At 43.7% G+C, this 20,086-nt stretch overlaps 1 protein-coding gene across 7 annotated transcripts in view; it reads right to left on the reverse strand.

The window, feature by feature from the left end:
- SCML4 (Scm polycomb group protein like 4) overlaps positions 1 to 20,086 on the reverse strand; it is a 138,952-nt gene that overhangs the window by 57,282 nt on the left and 61,584 nt on the right. For 5 of the 7 annotated variants that reach the window (XR_008315361.1, XM_053291868.1, XM_053292035.1 and 2 more), the window contains 2 exons: positions 13,778 to 13,907; positions 1,351 to 1,551 (listed from right to left, as the gene is read on the reverse strand). Coding sequence is in view for 6 of the 7 variants with exons in the window: in XM_053291868.1 (XP_053147843.1) it covers positions 1,351 to 1,551; positions 13,778 to 13,907 (331 nt within the window). In the remaining variant the exon portion in view is untranslated. The remainder of the gene's footprint in view (positions 1 to 1,350; positions 1,552 to 13,777; positions 13,908 to 20,086) is intronic. The other 2 variants (XM_053292121.1, XM_053291949.1) reach the window with 1 other exon arrangement.

Genomic DNA, 20,086 nt, shown 5'->3' on the forward strand with positions numbered 1-20,086 from the left:
CTTCAAACTCAGTGACAGCCACATTGTGAGTGTGCTGCCTTTCTTCCATCCTCACAGTGCTTTGGAAAATGTGGGCCATTGTCTCTAGAGAGCTCTGCCCAGGATTCAGTAGATGCTAACTCACCAGTTCCAGTATGCTGCTTCTCCTACAGCAGAAGCAGCACCAGTGATCACTGCTGGAAAAGGTGCTGCAAAATGGGCTGGGCTGAATGGGTACCAGATCTCAGTCAGATGCAAACCAGCCAGTTCTACTCCATGCCAGTACACTCCATAGCCACACTGGTTCTCACTGGGTACAGCATTCATCTGTAGAAGCAAGCAAGGTCAGTTTCTTGCTCTGCAGTGCTGGGTGGGCAGCATTCCAAATCACAGGGAGAAACCTGCTCTAGTAGCTTGACTAGAGAGAGAGAGTTACTCCCTGCGATTTGGAATGCTGTCCACCCAGCACTGAGTGCTGTACTCATAGGAACATAGGAAGCTGCCATATACTGAGTCAGACCATTGGTCTGTCTAGCTCAGTATTGTCTTCACAGACAGGCAGCGGCTTCTCCAAGGTTGCAGGCAGGAATCTATCTCAGCCCTATTTTGAAGGAGTCAGGGAGGGAGCTTGAAACCTTCAGCTCTTCCCAGAGCAGCTCCATCCTCTGAGGGGAATATCTTTTCAGTGCTAACACTTCTAGTCTCCCATTCATATGCAACCAGGGTGGACCCTGCTTAGCTAAGGGGAAAAGTCATGTTTGCTACCACAAGACCAGCTCTCCAAGAGCTGGTGTGGCTATAGAGTGTACTGGCATGGAGCAGAACTGGTTGGTATGCTTCTGGTATGCATTGGCTTATTCAGACAAGTGCTGTACCCATGGAGAACCAGGAGTGTGGCTACAGAGCACACTGGCACCAGAGGATAACGCTTACCCCAGTATGTTATGGTCCCCTATACCTGGGTAGACTGTACTGAATACGAATGACAACTGAGAAGGCTTCAATATTTCAAGAATGAAAGCCGAACTTGACTCCTTGATTTTCAAAGTAACTAGAAAAGGTTTAAAATACAGTGCGGTCCAATAACTCCTTTGATGATTTTACAATTTGAATGAAACTTGGTGTGCATGCTCTGAAAGCCATTCTGTGTTTCACGTTTGAAGGTAAGCTCAGTAACGACCCTTATTTTCAAAGAGAAAGAGTGCAAAATAGATTCTAAAGCAACATCTGAGGCAAGGCTTCTCACACCCTAGCTTTACTAGTTTTTATCAGTGAGAATTTGATGAAAGGCTACGCCAAGGCCTGCTGCCTCTGTTAACGCACCTAAGAACAGAGATGGTTTGATCACAAAATACATTGTCGCTGTTTTACCTGACACCATTTCGCCTCCATAGCCCTGCTTGACAAGTGAGAAGACCGTCTTTTGCTGGTGTGCGCAGTCAATGCACGCTTGAACGGCCTGCTGTAGCACCATGGAAGGCCGTTCAGGCCCAAAGTGGTCTGGAAGTTGCTGCACTTTCTTTCGGTCAAGGTATGGCCCCACATTTGCCTGCTTGTTGACATAAATGCAGACTGCAGACAGAAAAACCCACTGAGGTTATCACAAAAGGGCCAAAAGGCATCACAAAATCAAAGCTGGTTTTGAATGGTTTTCAATTCAACTGAACAAAGGCAAACTGCACTAGGGTGTGACAGGACAATTTTGGTTTTTTCATGCAATCACCTCTTGGTAATACAGGTGGCAGTATAGCCTAAATTGCATATTATGTATATATAATAGAATGCTTCCAGGGGTAGAGCCACCATTGTGCGAATGGGTTCAAAGAAGCCACCAATGAAAAGAGTCGCAGAAGCCCGCAGTGGGGCATGGCTTGGGCTCCAGAAGCGCCGAGTGAACTCCTCATGCCAGGCTCCAGAGAGCCTTGAGTGAGCTTTCCCCTGTCCTTTTCAGGCAGCACTTGCTGCCTGACAGTATGTACAATATTTCCCTTTCTCTCCTTGCTGGAGGGAGAGAAAGGGAAATACATGCTGTCTCAGGCAGCAAGTGCTACCTGAAATGACATGGGGAGAGCTTGCTCGGGATATCCCAAGCCCGAGCCATGCCCCCTTTGTGCATGACACCTAGTGTACAGGGGTGTGGCTCAGGCTCCAGAGAGCCCAAGCAAGCTCTCCCCCAGTCATTTCAGGCAGCACTTGCTGCCTGACAGCATGTATTTCCCTTTCTCTCTCTCCGCATGTATTCCCCTTTCTCTCCCTCGCTGGAGAAAGAGAAAGGGAAATACTCGCTGGAGGGAGAGAATAAGGAAAATCCCAACCACTTTGAGATTGTTTTTAAGGAAAGGTGGTATAAAAATTTAAGAATACATAAAATAAATAAATAAATAAAAATACATGCTGTCTCAGGCAGCAAGCACTACTTGAAATGACAGGGGGAGAAAGCTCACTCAGGCTCTTTGGAGCCTGAGCCATGCCCCCATGCAGGTGATGTCAGATGCATGGGATGTCACTAGAGGGGCCACCAGGCATGGCCAGACCCAGGCCACCGTTCAGTTGGCTCTGCGCCTGGCTTTGTTTCCAGGTTTTTTGAGTGTTTTTACATTAAAAGGTATACTGTATGTCTTTTGGTCAGGACAGGAGTCATTACAATCAGTTGTGACATCTGTACATTCTATTTACATCCAGGTAAAGACCTTTTTGTTCACCCAGGCCTTTTACATTTTGGTTTTCAGATTTGAGTCGATTTAACTAATTTTAAAATGAGTTTTTAAGATGCTTTGTATTGTATTTTCTTTTCTTCTTTTTGTCTGTTATGATTGAATGTGTTATGTGTTCTTATTGTATGTTTCAGTCCTCTGTTGTGAGCCACCCAGAGAACGATTTTTGTAATGGGGCAGATAACAAATAAAGTTGTTTATTTTATTATTATTATTATTATTATTATCATTATCATTAACATCATCATTATAGAAGTTTTTAAACCTTAATTTTAAATAGAATGTACAGATATCACAACTGATGTCACAATGTTGATAACCAGCGCCTTGCATTTTGCTTGGAAATTTATTTGGTAGCCAGTGTTGTTCTTTTAATATAGGAGTAATATGGTCTCTCTTATTTGACTCAGAGACTAACCTGGCCACCACATTCTGTACCTGCAGTGTCTGGACTATGTACAAAGGCAGCCCCACATAGAGCGCATTGAAGTGGTTGAGGTTACCAGCATATGTACCACTGTTCTGAGGTCGTTTATCTGGCACAGACGCAGCTGGTGTATCAGCCAAAGCTGATGAAAAGCACTTCTGGTCACTGCCTCAACCTGAGACACCAGGGAGAAGTTTGGATCCAGAAGCATGCCTGGACTGCATACCTGTTCCTTCTGGGGAAGTGACCCCACCTAGAACCGGCAGATCACAGTTGTCTCCCGAATTCCAATTCCGCACAGTAAGAACCACCATCTTATTTGGATTCAGCCTCAATCTTTTATCCCTCATCAATCCCATCACTGCCATATGAGATGACGTATAAGAGAACACAAAAATATAAAAGGACAGAGTGGCAAATTGAACATCTGCATTAGCTCTCAGATCATAATGTGTAACAATACAGTGAGGGCTGTATCCCCCATTCACATTAGTATTTGTATATTTCCCTTGGCATGATTGCACTCTTAAATAAAGAATGCACTCTATGTCAAGCTAAATCTAGTTTAATTTTATTTATTTATTTATTACATTTATATCCCACTCTTCCTCCAAGGAGCTCAGAGCGGTGTACATGGTTATTTTTATCCTCACAACAACCCTGTGAGCTAGGTTAGGCTGAGGTATACATGACTGGCCCAGTCACCCAGTGAGTTTCATGGTTGAATGGGGATTCGAACTCGAGTCTTCCTGGTCCTAGTCCAACACTCTAACCACTACGCTATGCTGAGTTTTACATAGGTTTTACATAGAAGGTATATTTCACAACTGTTAAACTCGGGATATACAATGGTAGATCCCAAAGTTGATACAGAATTGGTTTCAGTGCTAATTTTAAAGTTAAAATTCTCAAGACAGGCGAGTTTTCATAGTTGTAACTTGCACATTCTTAAGCGGGCATACCACACCACTGTGTTGCAGGATGCCATGACTCCCAGGAGTCTTTGAATAAGTTGGGCCGGTTGAGATGGATGTTGTTGGAAATGGAGAACCAGATCCCTAACGCACTGGAAGCTTTCTCACGGTAAGTACACCTTCCTGGCCTCTGTGTCCAGGACTGCTCCAATGTAGATGATAACATGAACCGGCTCCAGTTTGTTCTTTTTCCAACTGACTTGGATCCCCAAGTCTTGGAGGAGAGATAAAACACACTTTGAGAATGTCGCTCTTCCAGAATGTCTCTGGAAGTCAGGAGCTAGTCGTCCAGATATGGATAGACCATTATTCCCTGGGTCTGTAGGTAGGCCACCACTGCAGCCTACCCTGGGGGCTGTGGAGAGCCCGAAGACTGTGTATTGGTACACTTGACTTCCTGCTGCGAATCTCAGATATTTTCTGTGTTGTGTCATGATGCCAATGTGGAAATATGCATCTTTGAGATCCAGGGTCACAAGCCAGTTTTCCTGATATAGGAGAGGCACGATCTCTTGTAATGCTATCATGTGGAATTTTTGCACATGGATAAATATGTTCAGGTGGCACAGATCCATGATGGGCCGAATATCGCCATCCCTCTTTGGGATCAAGAAGTAGCAGGAGTAAAACCCTCCCGCCTCTGTACCCACTGCACTGGGGTGATATCCCCTTTTGCTAACAGCTCCTTCATTTCTTCCAGTAATGCTTGGGAGGGTTGAGTTAAACACATCTCTGAAAACTTTGGGGTCGTTTTGAACTCTATGGCGTATCCCAAAGTTATACTCTTCAGGACCCAGCGGTCCGATGTTATGAGGTGCCACACAGGGGCATGGCATGCCAGCTTGATGTTGGACACTGGTAAGAGTATAGGCACTATGCGGGTGTTGTCCTTCACGTGCCAAGATGTTAATGCCCCCTGTGGTGGGAAGGGAGAGGAGTGTAGTGGTGACAGCAGGTGGTCCTGAACCTCAAAGATGCTTTTGAGGCTCTACCTACTTCGTACTCTGGGACTGATTAGGTTTCCCGTTGCCCTGATAAGTGCACTTATGGTAAGGATGATATTGTTTCCTAAAGTCACAGCACTCTTGTTGTCTGAAAGCGGGCTTCTCTCACACATAAGAACGATATTTGGAGCCAGAGGAAGAATTGGGTGTTGAGGTGGTGAAAGTTTTTGCAGTAAACTTTGACTTTTTCATTCACTCCATAGTGGAGTCAGTTTCCTTGCTGAAGAGGCTCTTAGCATTGAAAGGTAAGCCCTCATGTCTTTCATGTTGCCCTGAAGGTTAGTGGAGCGAGGCCAGGTGTGTCTCCTCAGAGAGACTGCAGCAGTCAAGAAATAGTGATTCCGACTCAGCCAGGTGTTTGGCAGTACTCAATTGTTGGTGAGTAAGTGCCACTGGTTTATTCAGTGTCTGTTGGAATTTTTTCTTAAATTCCTCTTGGGATAGGATATCCAAATCATTCTGAAGAGCCTCCCACAAGCCATGGTTATATTTAGCTATGCAAGCTGAATAGTTTGCTATCTTAATGGATAGACATGAGGTGGAGTAGATTTTCCTCCCCAAAATGTCCATTTTTCTCCCCTCCTTGTCCGCAGGCATAGTATGGCGGCAACATGACTCAGAAGAAGAGGTGGTGCAGTCAATAACCGGGGGCAGGGTGCTTTAGAAGATACTAATTGTCTTTTTCCTGAATCCGATATAAGCTTTCCAGATGTTTAGAGGTGGGGGTTGAAGTATGGATCACCTCCCATGCACATTTAGCAGCCCTGGAAATGACTGGGAGAACTGGAAGAGCCACGGGCTGAGATGACTGAGATTTAATCATGAAGTTATAAACGGGATCATCTATAGTGGTTAGTTCTGTCTTGAGATTGAGCCCCAGAGCAGCAGCCATCTCCCTGTTGTGACGATGATATACCTTCATTTCCTAATTAGGTGAGACATGCGTGGTTGGGAGGCACATTGGCAGGAGGATTGGCCAAGTCTTCAGAATCATCAGAATTGGACTCAAAGTCAGAGGAACTGTGATGATCAGATGGTGAGTAAGTCGGTGAAGGCGGTACATATGTCTGTGTCTCAATGGTAGCCTTTTCCCAAGGTGTGGGAACAGGTAGAGTGTGTTCCAATATCTGTGTTTTTGAAAACAGTCAGTGCGGCTGTATCCACAAAGTTTTTCTCAGGTGGCCAGGCAACCATCTGTGTCGCAACTGAAATACTTTGTACAGTAGGTTTAACTGGTAAGGCCAAACCATCACCACCGGCTAGGGCTTGCATAGTGCCAACTGGAATCACAACAGACGCTAGTGGCAGGTAAGATTTTGATTGCGAGGATCTCCAGGGCTGGTACTCTCGAAAATCATAAGGGAAGCCAGGAGATCTGGTCCCCATAGTTGCAGATGAGAATGATACTCTTGCAGCAACGAATGCAAGAAGCCACATGAATGCCACGAAGAGGGACCTGCCAAATGGGCAGCAAAAAGAGCACATGGTGTAGGAGTACGCTGGTCAAATAATTGAGCTGTAACTGATTCTCTAGGAGTGCCCCCATCAGTAGATTGTGGAGAGAAACCTTTAAATGTGGATGTTGAAGAGGTGCCTGAACTGGAATCTAGTCTAGAAAGCAAGGTGCAGGCGGTGGTGGGATCCAATATCACATCCCTGTCTTCTTCTTCATCTTTGACATCGAACGTTAGTATCAGGACTTGGCATCGTGGGGTCACCAATCTCAATTTTGACAGTACAGGTGTATTTAAGGTTGAAATCAGAACTTGTGCACCTGGTGTCGATGGAGGACTCGTCAATACTGAAGGAAACTCCCATTGTCGATCAGGCATCGTTGATGGGGCCAAAGAGTTGACCGGAATGGGAGCTGGAGTCAGAGAATGGGCCCTCGGCATCAGGGGCATATCTAGGGTGGGGCAGGCAGGGTATGTGCCCCGGGCGCCACTCAAAGGGGGGTCCCATTTTTTAAAATTAATTTAAAAAAAAAATGGCCGCCAAAAACAAAATGGCCACTGTGCATGCTCAAATGGCCTCTGTGAGGCCCTAGGCCTTGCCAGGCCTTGTGGAGGCCATTTGAGTATGTGCGGTGGCCATTTTGTTTTCAGTGCTCAAATGGTCCCTGTGAGGCCCTAGAGGCCAGCAGTGGGGGAAACCTTTGTAGACCTCCCCCCCCAGAGCCTTTAGGAAGTCCCCTGAAGGGGCACAGGTAAAAAATTTTTTTAACAAAATTAATATAATATAACTCACTGTACACATATTTAGTTTGGCACTATGTACAGAGAATCAAGGCTTGTGAATACTGAGCTGAAGCTTATGAGCTAGGATGGTATTCATTTGCTCTTACTTTGCTTTTTGTGATAAGTGAGTTAAATGTGATGTCTTAATATATGGCTATTAATGGTGAGTTTGTCTTTGAATCAGTGTGAAATCTTTAGTATTAAGGCCCACTGGGAGTTTCTTGCTTTCTTTCTCTCATTTTAACTGTCTTTCTGAAATACTAGAATATATTCCAAGCAGTGACACAGTTTACTCTGCATATCCTTTAATTATTTTCAGAGTATTTGGGAAAGTCAAATTCTCCATTTATTTTTAAAACTTATGTAATAGTGATGCTACAATGCATAGTAGAGAATTAGACAGGCACTTCTGTTTAGTGTTCCAAGTATACCTCCACATAGTATTTGGGTATTTCATGAGCCTCAGCATACTAAAATTTGTAGTTTCCCAGCATTTTTTGGTCTGGCTACGTCCACTGCTAAATAGTTTTTGAAATATTAAAAGATTAACGAGCTTGACTTCTATTTTTCAGCTGATATTATTGTGAAGTTATCTGAAAGATGAGTGTCAGATGTTTGGACAGGGGGCACAATATCAGTGCTTGCCCTAGGCGCTATTTTCCCTAGATACGCCTCTGCTCGGCATTGACAGTATTGGTGTTGAAGTGTGATTGACATCGAGATGTTTTCCTGATGCCTGACGTGTCTCCTCCCTCCATGTCAAAGTTCTTGATGTTGAGTGGTGGCGGTCAGTCTCGATAATGGTAGTTGAGGATCTCAATGGCAGGCTTTGTAGACTGCATGGGGATGGTGTCCTTTCCTTCATCAGGTCCACTGTCTTGGACCAGGTCAAGGAGAAGATGAATGAGCTTCTGATCTCGATCACTTGTCTTTCGACTTCGCATGCCCCGGTGTCGAAGTAGGAGTTGACTTTGAAGCCGCAATTGGATTTTTGAATGCAGTTGATCTCAAGATCAACGTTGAAGGTTTCAACGGTTTTGTGGAAGTCAGTTTAGATGTCAATGCCAAGTCTTTTGAAGGTGGGATTCGCCCAATGTCAAGGGGCTTAACACCTCATCATAAATGGCAGCACAAAGTCGCGACGCCTGGTTTTCCTGCTTCTGCTTAGAGAACAACAAGAAGAGACACTGTGCTCCTCTCCTAAGCAAATTAGACATAGATCATGCAGGTCTTTTGAGGTGCACAGGCATTTCAGCCCGTGCACCTTGTGAAACTCCTTTTTCCCCTCAGCCATGTTAGGGATATCCAAGTCCATTCCTAGGTCGAAGTAACGCCGATGGAAATGGCTTCCAGACTTCAAATCAAATACCAAAATAAAGAGTCCATTTTACTTTTAAAAAAACAAACAGATGAACTCTCACAAAGAACTTTTACTGATGAGGAGCAACAGCCCTGAGGACTGAACGCAATGGAGGCCAGAAAAGAATTGAAGAACTTGGTGCCCGGCCCATCTTTAAATAGCACACTGTCGTCATGGAGGCAGGGCTCGGTCTCCTCGACAAGCTGTGGCATTCTCCCGCGAGGGTCCTGCACAGGTGCAGAACTATTCTTATGGATCGCAATGGATCTCAATCCAGAGCATCCAGTTCTGCTTGAGGTTACACTCCCCCAGAAAGAACAGGTTCGTACCTTGGGAGAGCTCTTGGACGCAGGTCTCATCTTGGTGTCTCGGGTTGAGGCGGTGGCCAGGAGTGCTTTTTACCAGCTGCGATTGATTCAACAACTCCGCATGTTCCTTGAGAATGACCTGAAAACAGTGGTGCATTAGCTGGTAACCTTCAGGTTGGATTACTGCAATGCGCTCTATGTAGGGCTGCCATTGTACGTAGTTCAGAAACTTCAGTTAGTTCAAAATGCGGCAACTAAATTGGTTTCTGAGGTATCCCGGAGATACCACATTATGCCTGTTCTTAAACAGTTCCACTTGCTGCAAATATGTTTCTGGGCAAGGTACAAAGTGCTGGTTTAAAGCCCTGGATGGCTTAGGCTTTCTCTACAAAATCCTCCCACCCCTGCTCATTAAGTTCATCAAGAGTCCTTCTTTGGGTGCCACCAGTTAATCTGGTGGCAACCTGGGATCGGGACTTCTCTGTTGTCACCCAAGGTTATGGAATGTGCTCCCTATGGATATGAGAGGATTATCTTCCTTGGAGGCCTTCAGGAGAGCCTTAAAGACCCATCTTTTTAGCCTGGCTTTTAATGCTATCTAGTTTTAATTTTAATTTTAATCTGGTTTAAATGTTTTTTTATTGTTTTATTATGTGTTTTTGATTTTAATGTAAATCTCCTTGAGCCACTTTAGGAAAGGTGGTATATAAATTGAATTTTAAAAATAGTAATAGTAATAGTAAGAATGTGTGCTAGCAAAAATCTAGCTGGGGTGGGGGAAGTGAATGTCTGTGAAACAAGATCTGAGTAGGATGGTGCCATCCTACCCAGCACTTTAATGTACTAGGAGGAAAAGCCATCCCACTCAGCTCCCATCTCACAGACCATCACTCTCCGCTCCGCCTACCTAGGTTTTTGCTAGCACATGACCAAAACCCAGGAGAGCACACAGCACCTGAATGTGATTGCACTACCCCATGATTGCATGTGTGAACAGCCCTATTATTTACTGACCATATGTCTAAAAGGAAATGAAGTCACTATATTAAGATGAATAGTGTTTCATACAATGGTCTGCAGGTAAAACTATAGACAAGAGAATAAACACTCTGTTTTGCAAAAAAAAAAAAAAAAAAACCTTTTGTGACAAATCAGCTTTGAAAAGCTGCTCCCTAAAAAGAGAACAGCATCTTCACTCCTGTACTCAAGCCTCACAATTTTGTGTCAGCCTCACATTACCTCTTTTAGACAAATACAAATAAAGACATTTTAAGTTGAATGGAGTTGTTTAGATATGTCCCATGTTCTAGCTCCATTGGCCCACATACTGTGCAGTGAACCATGGGGGGCTGAGCACCACCTGCACTGCTGCATGTATGTAGGAATATAGGAAGCTGCCATATGCTGAGTCAGATCATAGGTCCATCTAGCTCAGTATTGTTTACACAGACTGGCAGCGGCTTCTCCAAGGTTGCAGGCAGGAATCTCTCTCAGCACTATCTTGGAGATGCTGCCAGGGAGGGAACTTGGAACTTTCTGCTCTTCCCAGAGCGGCTTCATCCCCTAAGCAGAGTATCTTACAGTGCTCACACATCAAGTCTCCCATTTATATGCAACCAGTGTGAACCCTGCTTAGCTAAGGGGGAAGTCATGCTTGCTACCACAAGACCAACTCTCCTCTCTCTACCTGCGCTGATGAGGAATTGGGCATTTCTGCTCTGACTTAAAACTGCACAAATGCAGTTGCATGAGGCAATGCCTATTTATTTCCAGTGGGTGGCAGGTCATGCAACTGTGTTTGTCCAACTTTAAGTCAGAATGGAAATTCTCTGAGGCTATTCCGATGACCAGGAAAAATCAGGCTAGGGGAGCCTAGCCCAATTTCTCCTGACCATGAGAACCACCGGGCTCACAGGCGAGCCCAGTAGCCTCCAGGCAGTCAACCCGCCAAAGTAACCCTCCCCTTAAAGAGAGCACTCCGTAAACCTGGTTTTTTAAATTGTGAGTAGCCGTGGCGCGGCCCCGTGGCGCGGCTACTCATGAGAAGACCCCCGACCGGGAGGCTGAAAAGCAGCCTCCCGGGTTGGGAGGTCTCTCCAGCATGCCCTGCACACTCCTGCAGGGCATGCTCGAGCTTCCAGGAGCCACGCGGCCCCCGAATTCCCCAGCCCCAGCTGGCTCCATGACAGAGCTGGCAGTTGTGTGGGCGGCCTCTGTGGCCGCCCAGAGCAGACTCTCTTTAAGGGCGGCCACTGCGGCTGCCCAGAGCAGACTGCTGCTCGTCTATGGGGAGAACGGGATCAGTGAAAAGAGCCTCTCTGTTCCACAACAGCATGGGTGGGGTGTTAGCACACATGCAGCACCACGGGCAGTGTTCAACTGCCTATGGTTCAACTGCCCATGGTTCGCTGCACAGTATGTGGTAAGGATATCTTTTCTCTTGCATAAGGGAAAGCTTCTCATAAGGAAGCACAAGTCCTTTCTTGAAAAGGTTCTCATATATGAATATGTGTCTATATTAAAATAACTATCAATCTGCAGTTCTCAGATTGAGTATGGCAGGATGTCCGATGGCAATCAGAAATGCTTCCGTGTCTGCAGAATGAAAGTTGTATCATAACTACATATGGAACAAAATAATCACAAGGCTATCGTTTTAGATGTCTTTTAAAAGTGTAGGAGCCAGTACTCCTCAGAGTCGATTAAACTGGGAAAGTCAGGATTGAGGGAAAGTCAGGATTGAGGGAAAGTCAGAAAGTCTCATACACGCATTAATCAGGAGGCCTCTTGGTCTTGTTAATCCAGCCTTGAAGCTTCGATATCCTTTACAGAAGCCAGTGCAAATATTTTCTCTGTACAGATCTGCATATTTTATATTGGTAATCTACACTCACTTTTCTTAAACCTTCAACAGAGGACACTGCCGAAGCTCAATGTCAGGAGGAGGACTTCAACCCAGGGTTTTTTTACATATTGTTGCATGAATTAATAAAATGATTCTATAGCACAATTAGACTTCATCTGAAATAACAGAATCTATGCAAGCATTTTACATACCAGAATCTTTTTTAAAAGTGATAACAGAGATTCCAGCATTTCTGGCAAGTGTGTGTACACTTTTTATAGACCTGGTCTAAGTCAGTCTAAAGGAAGACACATTATTATTGCTAGCTGCATGCGTGCTAGAGTTGTCATCTTTCAGATCGTTCAGTATTACCCTGTGACAGAAATCAGATAGGTGACAAAAGAAATTATAACAGAGCGAAGGACGCGGATGTTGGCTGTGCAGTGTTGAGGATAATATACAGTTAGTATCACCATAATGAAAATCTAGTGCTTGAAGTGTTAACAGCCACTCAGGCTGAACAATAAAAAGACTCAAAGCAATCTATTCTGGGTAAATAGGACTATAATGGCAATAATACTTAGCATTACATAGCACTTTAAGCCATCAAAAGGCCATACAAACAAACAGGGTAAACCATTACAACCATGAATGGGGAACATGAACTGTATTACCGAGATCTGATGGCAGATTTATTAATACAAACAGTGCAGATTTTACTTTAAGCCTGTGATGCTGTGTTTCTTAATTCGGAGCTGATGTGGAGAGAGAGAGAGAGAGAGAGAGAGAGAGAGAGAGAGAGAGAGAGAGAGCAACCAATTTTTCTATAATGTAGAAAATGTGTTTTCAGCACACTTTCTACAAGTGTGCTCATACACGCATACTTACCAAAAAGACTGGAAACTCTGTTATCCCTTTTTTAAAAGATGCTGGTATGTAAAATATTTACATGGATGTTCTTACTACAGATGAACCCTGTGGGAGCTAAACAGGGGCGTAGCTAGGGGAGAGGCGGCCCGTGTCCACCCCTCTCCCTGGCGGCCCCTCGGAGTGAGGAAGATAATAAAGAAAAAAGAGAGGGTTGGAGCTATGGGGCCCTCAGTAGTTGGGATGGGGCAGGTTCTTTGAACCCATCTGCTCAACTATAGTTGCATGGGTATAGCTATAATTGAGTGGATGGGTGCAAAGAATCTGGGCCCCCAGCTCCTGAGGGCCCCACAGCTCTTACCCTCCCTCTTTTCTTCATTATCTCCCTCACTCCTCGGGGCTGCTGGGGAGAGGGGTGAACATGGGCCCCCTCTCCCCTAGCTACGCCCCTGTACACTTCTGTAGCTAAACATGAATTCAAGGAGCATGCAGAAGAACCTTTAAGACTACAGTAAAGAAACTGAACAGATATCTTCATCCTCTATTAGCAGTAGTACAAGTTCATATATTTTTGCTATGTAAACATACATAAAAGGTGTGTTTTTTCCCCGCATGTGAAAAGCACAATTGCCTTTTTATTTAAACATGGTATATAATTAATTATAAATATTTGTTTTATTTATGCAAGTACCTCTGAAGAAAAGTGCAATTCAAAACATGTGTACGGCTTTTAAAAAGAAACTCCCCACCCCCTTGCATTCATGGATTGGGTCTTTTTTCTTCTTCTTCATGCAACCCTTTCTTCATGCAGCAAATCTATTTTTTTTTTAAAGTAAAGGTATTGATTTCAAACCTGCAGTGTTTCTAAACTAGACCCAGCACAGTCCTGTGCATGTTTACTTGGAAGAGTTCATTGGGACTTACTTCCTAGTAAGTGTATTTAAGTCTGTAAGCAAAAAGATCTATTTTGGAAAACGCCATTTTATAAACCATGTTTTGAATTTTTAAAACCCTGTTCTTTTTTATGATTTTTATTTTAATGGATTGTTTGATTTCACATACCTGTGAGGGCTTGTGGGGCTGCTGAATTGGGGATTGTGGCTGCATCCTGAGGGATTGAACTAATATCCGGTTCTGGTGTGCTTCTTGGTGGGGAGATTGCTAAAGGAGTCATTAGAACACGAGATTTCAGCTGCAAGACAGAACCCATTTGGATAATGAAAATGCATGCAGGATCTGTTCTATTATACTACATCTTTGAGCTGTTTAAACTCCCACACTTTAGCAAATTACTATAGTATCACATTATTTCTAGACACATTAATGCTTCCAAGGAAAATGGAATATGGGGAATGGAAATAACTTGCATTATGCATTAACATTCTATGTTGAAAGATACAAAATATTATGCAATTCCCTATGTAGTTATTTACACCTAAGGAAAGTGTTATCAAAGTATTGCTTGTTAAGAACTTACTTACATCAGATGAAAAAAAAAATCTGTTTTAAGAATCATACAAAAGTACAGTGTGGAATATCAGATTGTTTAAACAGTATAAAGCTGTCACTTAATATTTGACCCATAACTGCATCCGTGTACCTAGCTTGCAATTAGTTATTAACTTCAGTAAAATTTCAATAACGTTAAGTCCCATTGTTTCCAATGGGACTCAGTTACAGCTAACTTTAGTTGGATTGGGACCTTGGTAATTCTAACAATGGGTTGGATCCAAAGGGAGGCACAGGGTTGAAAATCCCCGATTTTCACTTATTTCACCCCTTCAGCTGCAGACCCCATGCCACATCCCATGCCAATCTCAAGGGTCCCCCACCCCTCAAATTTGTTTTTTGAGGGCAGGAGTGAAAGCAGGAGAGATGATGCAGGAAATCCTTGTTCTAGAGAGGAATTCCATTCATTGTTCTTAATGCCTAGCCCCAACATCGTTAAGAAACATAGACTAGTATGAAAGACAGGCTGTAAAAATCCAGGCTGGCCCTGTAGCAGTAAAAGGCAGTGTTTGTGTAATCAAATGTCAAGTTGTTATTTTACAATTCACATGAGAGATCTGACCTCCTTTCTTCTTTTCCTTCTTCAATGCAATGCTGAGGTTCAAAGTTGCATCACAAAATTAAGTGAACTTTCTCTAGTATTTCTGAGAGTGAATTTCTTATTCAGTTCAGAATGTCCAGCTAGTAGTTGGTTTTCCCCCATGGTTGAAAACCATAGTTGTTTAGCAAATTTTAGCCAAGCCTTTGTCTCAAAGCAAGCCCACATGGGGGGAAGAAAAATGCTGACTCATTCCCTCCATGTTTGCTCAACAAAGGCTGTTCCTTTAAAACTTAAACTATTCCTTTGGTACTCACTGCCACCATGCCCACTTTTCAAACAGAGTTTAATCACTCCCTGGTGTGGGTGAAATTCCAGGGAACTCTCCTTCTCATTTACCAATGGAAAATTACAAAAACATCCCTCCATGTGCAGCCTACTTGCGAAGAGAACACTTGGTAGTGAGTTGCTGAGCAATCAAACTTGAGACATGTTTGCACCAGAGTAAAACCCCTTTTCCTGAGTTAAAAATCCACTCAGAGGCAGCTAAAATACAAAGAACAAAAAGAGGAAAAAAAACTTTATTCAAAATACTACAGACTGCTTCAGTCTGAGGCTCTCTCAGCTTCAGGTAATAGAAACACTCAGTACTAACAAGAATACTTGAAAAGGCAACCTCAGATGATATTGGGGCAGCACACTTTAAAAATGGTGGTTATCCAATTGCAAAGAACATAAATGTAGAAAAATACCAAAAAACACCTTTGGGAGTCTACAGAGACTTTTGCAATGCCCTAGATGGAAAGGGCATAGGCTCAGTTTCTCTTAGTTTGTTAGGTTACAAATAAAAACCACAATAAAACAGTTGTAAGGATTTGCAAAGCACAAAAAAGAAAAATAAGTTTCTGACACGTACTAACTAGCAAACTGTTCCCTAAACTAACTCTCCTTTTCCTTGGAGACTCACCCCTCACATTATGAGCTTCAGGCATCCTGCAATCCTGTCTCTCAAGGATCTGCAGTCCTTTTTCAGTAGCAACCTCCATGGCTACTCATCCTGTTGAAAACTCTGCCAGCCTCAAACTGAGGACAAATAACCCCTTCTCTTCTTGCTGCAAGGCCCTCAAGGGCCCACCCACCATGTGCTGAGTGGCTGTTCCCTAGCCTGTCAGTCAGGTCAGGATTCACTTCTGGTTAACTCTTTAGGGTAAGGTGGGGGCGATTGCTACAACTTGGTATGCAAAAGAAAGACGGTCTCTGAATGCTATTCAAAGTAGAAAACAACAGAGGACAACATCAGCTCAGACTGGGGATGGGGGGTGGCCTGTGTGCATGTGCACTGCACATGCACACACATGCGCGCGCACACACACACACACACACACACACTGAATATATATAGTCAGCATCAGCTTCTCCCATCTTAAGCGTCTCCCTTTTAACCTTCTATTAGTATTGGTCTGTTAACAGTGTTATTTCTTACTATTCCTTCCCCTCTACCTTGCTGTCTCCCACAGTTGCCCCTATCTAGTCCAACATCCTGTTTTACACAGTGGCTCACCAGATGCCTCTGGGGAGCCCATAGGCAAGAGGTGAGGGCATGTCCACTCTTCTGCTGTTGCTCCCCGGCAACTAGCACTTAGCGGCATCTTGCCAAGGCTTGAGCTGGCCTATAGCCACCAGACTAGTAACCATTGCTAGACCAGTGCTCCATGGACAGATTAATTATGCACTGTGTGAAAAAGTACTTCTTTTTGTCCATCCTAAATTTTTTGAACTTCAGTTTAATGGGATGACCCCTGGGTCTAATGTTGTATGTGAGAGAAAATAATTTCTCTCTGTTCACTCTACTCCATGCATAATTTTATACACCTCTATCATGTCTCCCCATAGTTGCCTCTTTTCCAAACTAAAGAGCCCCAGGTTTTGTAGCCTAGCCTCATAAGGAGGTTGCTCCCAGGCCCCTGATCATCTTGGTTGCCCTCTTCTGCACATTTCCCAGTTCTTCAATATCCTTCTTAAGATACGGTGACCAGAACTGAACACAGTACTCCAAATGTCGCGACACCAGAGATTTTAATAAGGGCATTAGCACTTCTATTTTCAATTCTCTTCCTAGTGATCCCTAGCATGGAATTAGCCTTTTTCATAGCTTCCATGCACCGAGACACTTCCAGTGAGTTGTCCACCATGACCCCAAGATCTTTCTCCTGGTCAGTCACCAACAGATCAGATCCCATCAGTATATATGTGAAGTTATGGGGTTTTGCCCCAATATGCACCACTTTACTCTTGCTTACATTGAACCACATTTACCATTTTGTCGCATACTCACTCAGTTTACAGAGATCCTTTTGGAGCTCTTCACAATTTGTTTTAGATTTCACTACCCTAAATAGTTTAGTGTAATCTGTGAATTTGACCACTTCTCTGGTTACCCTAACTTCTAGATCATTTATGAACAAGTTAAAGAACATTTGTCCCAGTATAGATCCTTGGGGGACCCCACTTCTTATTTCCCTCCTTTGTGGAAACTCTCCATTGATTCCTACTCTCTGTTTCCTGACCTTCTACCAGTTACCAATCCACACATGAACCTGTCCCCTTATCCCATGACTGCTAGGTTTACTCAAGAGCCCTTGATGGGAAAATATGTGAAAAGCTTTTTGAAAGTCCAAGTATACTATGTCAACCGGATCACCCTTATCCACATGCCTGTTGACACTCAAAGAACGTCAAAAGGTTAGTGAGGCAAGACTTGCCCTTGCAGAAGCCATGCTGGTTCTCCTTCAGCAAGGTCCATTCTTCTATGTGCCTAACAATTTTGTCCTTAAGTATGCTTTCCATCAATTTACTCAGCACAAAGGTTAAGCTAACTGGCCCATAATTTCCTGGATTCCCCCTGGATCTCTTCTTGAAAATCGGAATTGCATTAGCTACTTTCCAGTCCTCCGGTACAGAGCCTGATTATAGGGATATGTTACATATTTTTTGCTATATATCAATGTATTATTTATAGACTATACAAGTTTGACTGAAAAAAAGTGTTAGTCTGACCCCACAATGGGCTCATGAGATGCAGAGAGGATCAACCTCACCACCAATCTTCTAAACAAGGAAGAGGGGCAAATGCCTTGAGGGAACCATATTCTGGCAAGGGGAGAAAGAGACTAGATATAGGCTTCCCCCTACAATTCCTTTATTTCAGCCCAATGTTTCTAACTCTTAATAGTTCCACTTCTAAGATGGGACCATTCCATTCTTCAAGTGTGACCTTACACAAAGGAATAAAATGCACTTTTAAACAAAAAAGCTCCTGTCAAATGCTTATACAGGAAACGAGATACTGTATTTCATCTTATTTTCCCCAGCACTTTGCTGTCACCACCTGACAACAAAATTTATGCCACTATTTATTAGCTATTAAAAAGTAATATGACAACAGATAATATGAAAAGCCACATTTTAAAAAGCGGTTGTCTGAGATCTACATGTGCAGAGGTCCGTTTTTCCTTTTCAAATGCTATTCCTGGCAGAGCATGCAGAGGCCACAATGAAATTTTCGGAACGGACTGAAGTATTCCACTGTGCTTACCATGGGTATCACAAGCCATATATCCTTCTAAAAAGAACGTTCCTACAAATAGTTTTCACCACACCATCACAATACTAGAAAGCCTTTCTCTGTAATTGCTACAATATATAGTTCTTGGTTTAAAAAATGCAGAGAAGAATTTTATTATGAATTTCTTTAAAATATTTAAATACCATTTTACAACAACAACAACAGGTTGTTGGTTCCCTGTCCCAACAGGACACATAATCCAACACACACACACACACACACACACACCACAAACAGCAACTGCTGAAGAGACACTACACTGGGCTGCATAGGGACAGCTGCTCTCTCACTACTAAATACAAGATAGTAGTCACCACTTTAAATGTGGCCTCTTTTCCCATGTAGCAAGAAATATCTATATATTTGATGCCTTTAGCCATTTATTGAGGCAGAATTTGACAGCACATATACACAGAGCTGCCCACTCCCCAGACATATATACAGGCCTTAATCCCCTTCCTCTTCCTCTGCCACTCTTTGGTCTCCTGCTCACCCAGCAGCTTCTTCCTTCCTGGGCCTGGTGGCAGCAGCAGCAACAGCAGCATCTACTGCCACTGCCTCCTGCTTCCACATACAACACACAGGTACGTCAGAGCTCTGAAGAGCCATACCCACCTAGAAGCCACAATTCAGCCTAGCTTGAGACGTGCTGTTTGTCTGTACCCCTTGTGTTAGCAGGCCACAGTAACATAGTGTTTACTAAAGATGCCGGCTTGGGGCTGATTGGTGTAGCAGCTGCATGAGGACAATGAGAGTAGGGTTATGCATTTTGTTTTTTTTCTGTTTTGTTTTTGGCCCGAATCCGAAACACCCCCATTTTGTTCTTTGTTCAAAACCAGTCAATCCGAAACACCTCAATTTTGTTCTTTGTTCGAAATTGCAAAATCCAAATCCGAAACATTGTGGATTTTAAAAAATGGCCCCAGGGAAAAACTAGTGGGTGGGGTGGTAGTGCCCAATAGGTGGAAACTACCACCCAATTTTCAGAGGAATTGGGCAAAGGGCTGGTTTTTGGTGAATTTTTGAAGTATAGGATTTTTCCCATAAGGAAGAATGGAGGTTTTAGCAAAAGTATAGCTTCATGTTGGGGGGAAAGGGGTGGCCCAGAGAAGAGTAGGGGGTGGTAGTGCCCAGTGGGGGCAAGGAAGCTGCCAGAATTATTTCAAAGGAATTGGGCAGAAGGCTGATTTTTAAAGATGTAATGGAGTTTACATGTCTGTAAAGTTCTTCCCCATAGGGAATGATGGACCTCCATAATTCCTGCCCCATAACTGCACTTGGGGGGCACCAGGGTGGCCCAGAGCAAGTGGTAGTGTAGAGCACATAGGGTGCCAACCACCCCCATGGGTTGCTAACCCATGGGGTACTGGGTTCTGTTGTTTCTGAGATGTTTTGAGTGTAGATTCAGATTCCCTGGTAGCATATGAGAGTGGATTCATGGTTTGTCATTGAAAATCTCATATGCTACCAGAGAATCTACACTCAGAACACCTCAGAAACAACAGAACCCAGCACCCCATGGGTTAGCAACCCATGGCGGTGGTTGGCACCCTATGTGCACTACACCACCACTCACTCCAGTGCCCCCCAGGTGGAGTTATGGGTCTGCTGAAACCTCCATTATTCCCGGGGGGGGGACCTTAAAGAAGCCTAAACTTCCAACAATTCCTAAGAAATCAGCCCTTTGCCCTATTCCTTT

This window comes from Hemicordylus capensis, chromosome 1, assembly GCF_027244095.1.
Source record: "Hemicordylus capensis ecotype Gifberg chromosome 1, rHemCap1.1.pri, whole genome shotgun sequence".
NCBI lineage: Eukaryota > Metazoa > Chordata > Lepidosauria > Squamata > Cordylidae > Hemicordylus > Hemicordylus capensis.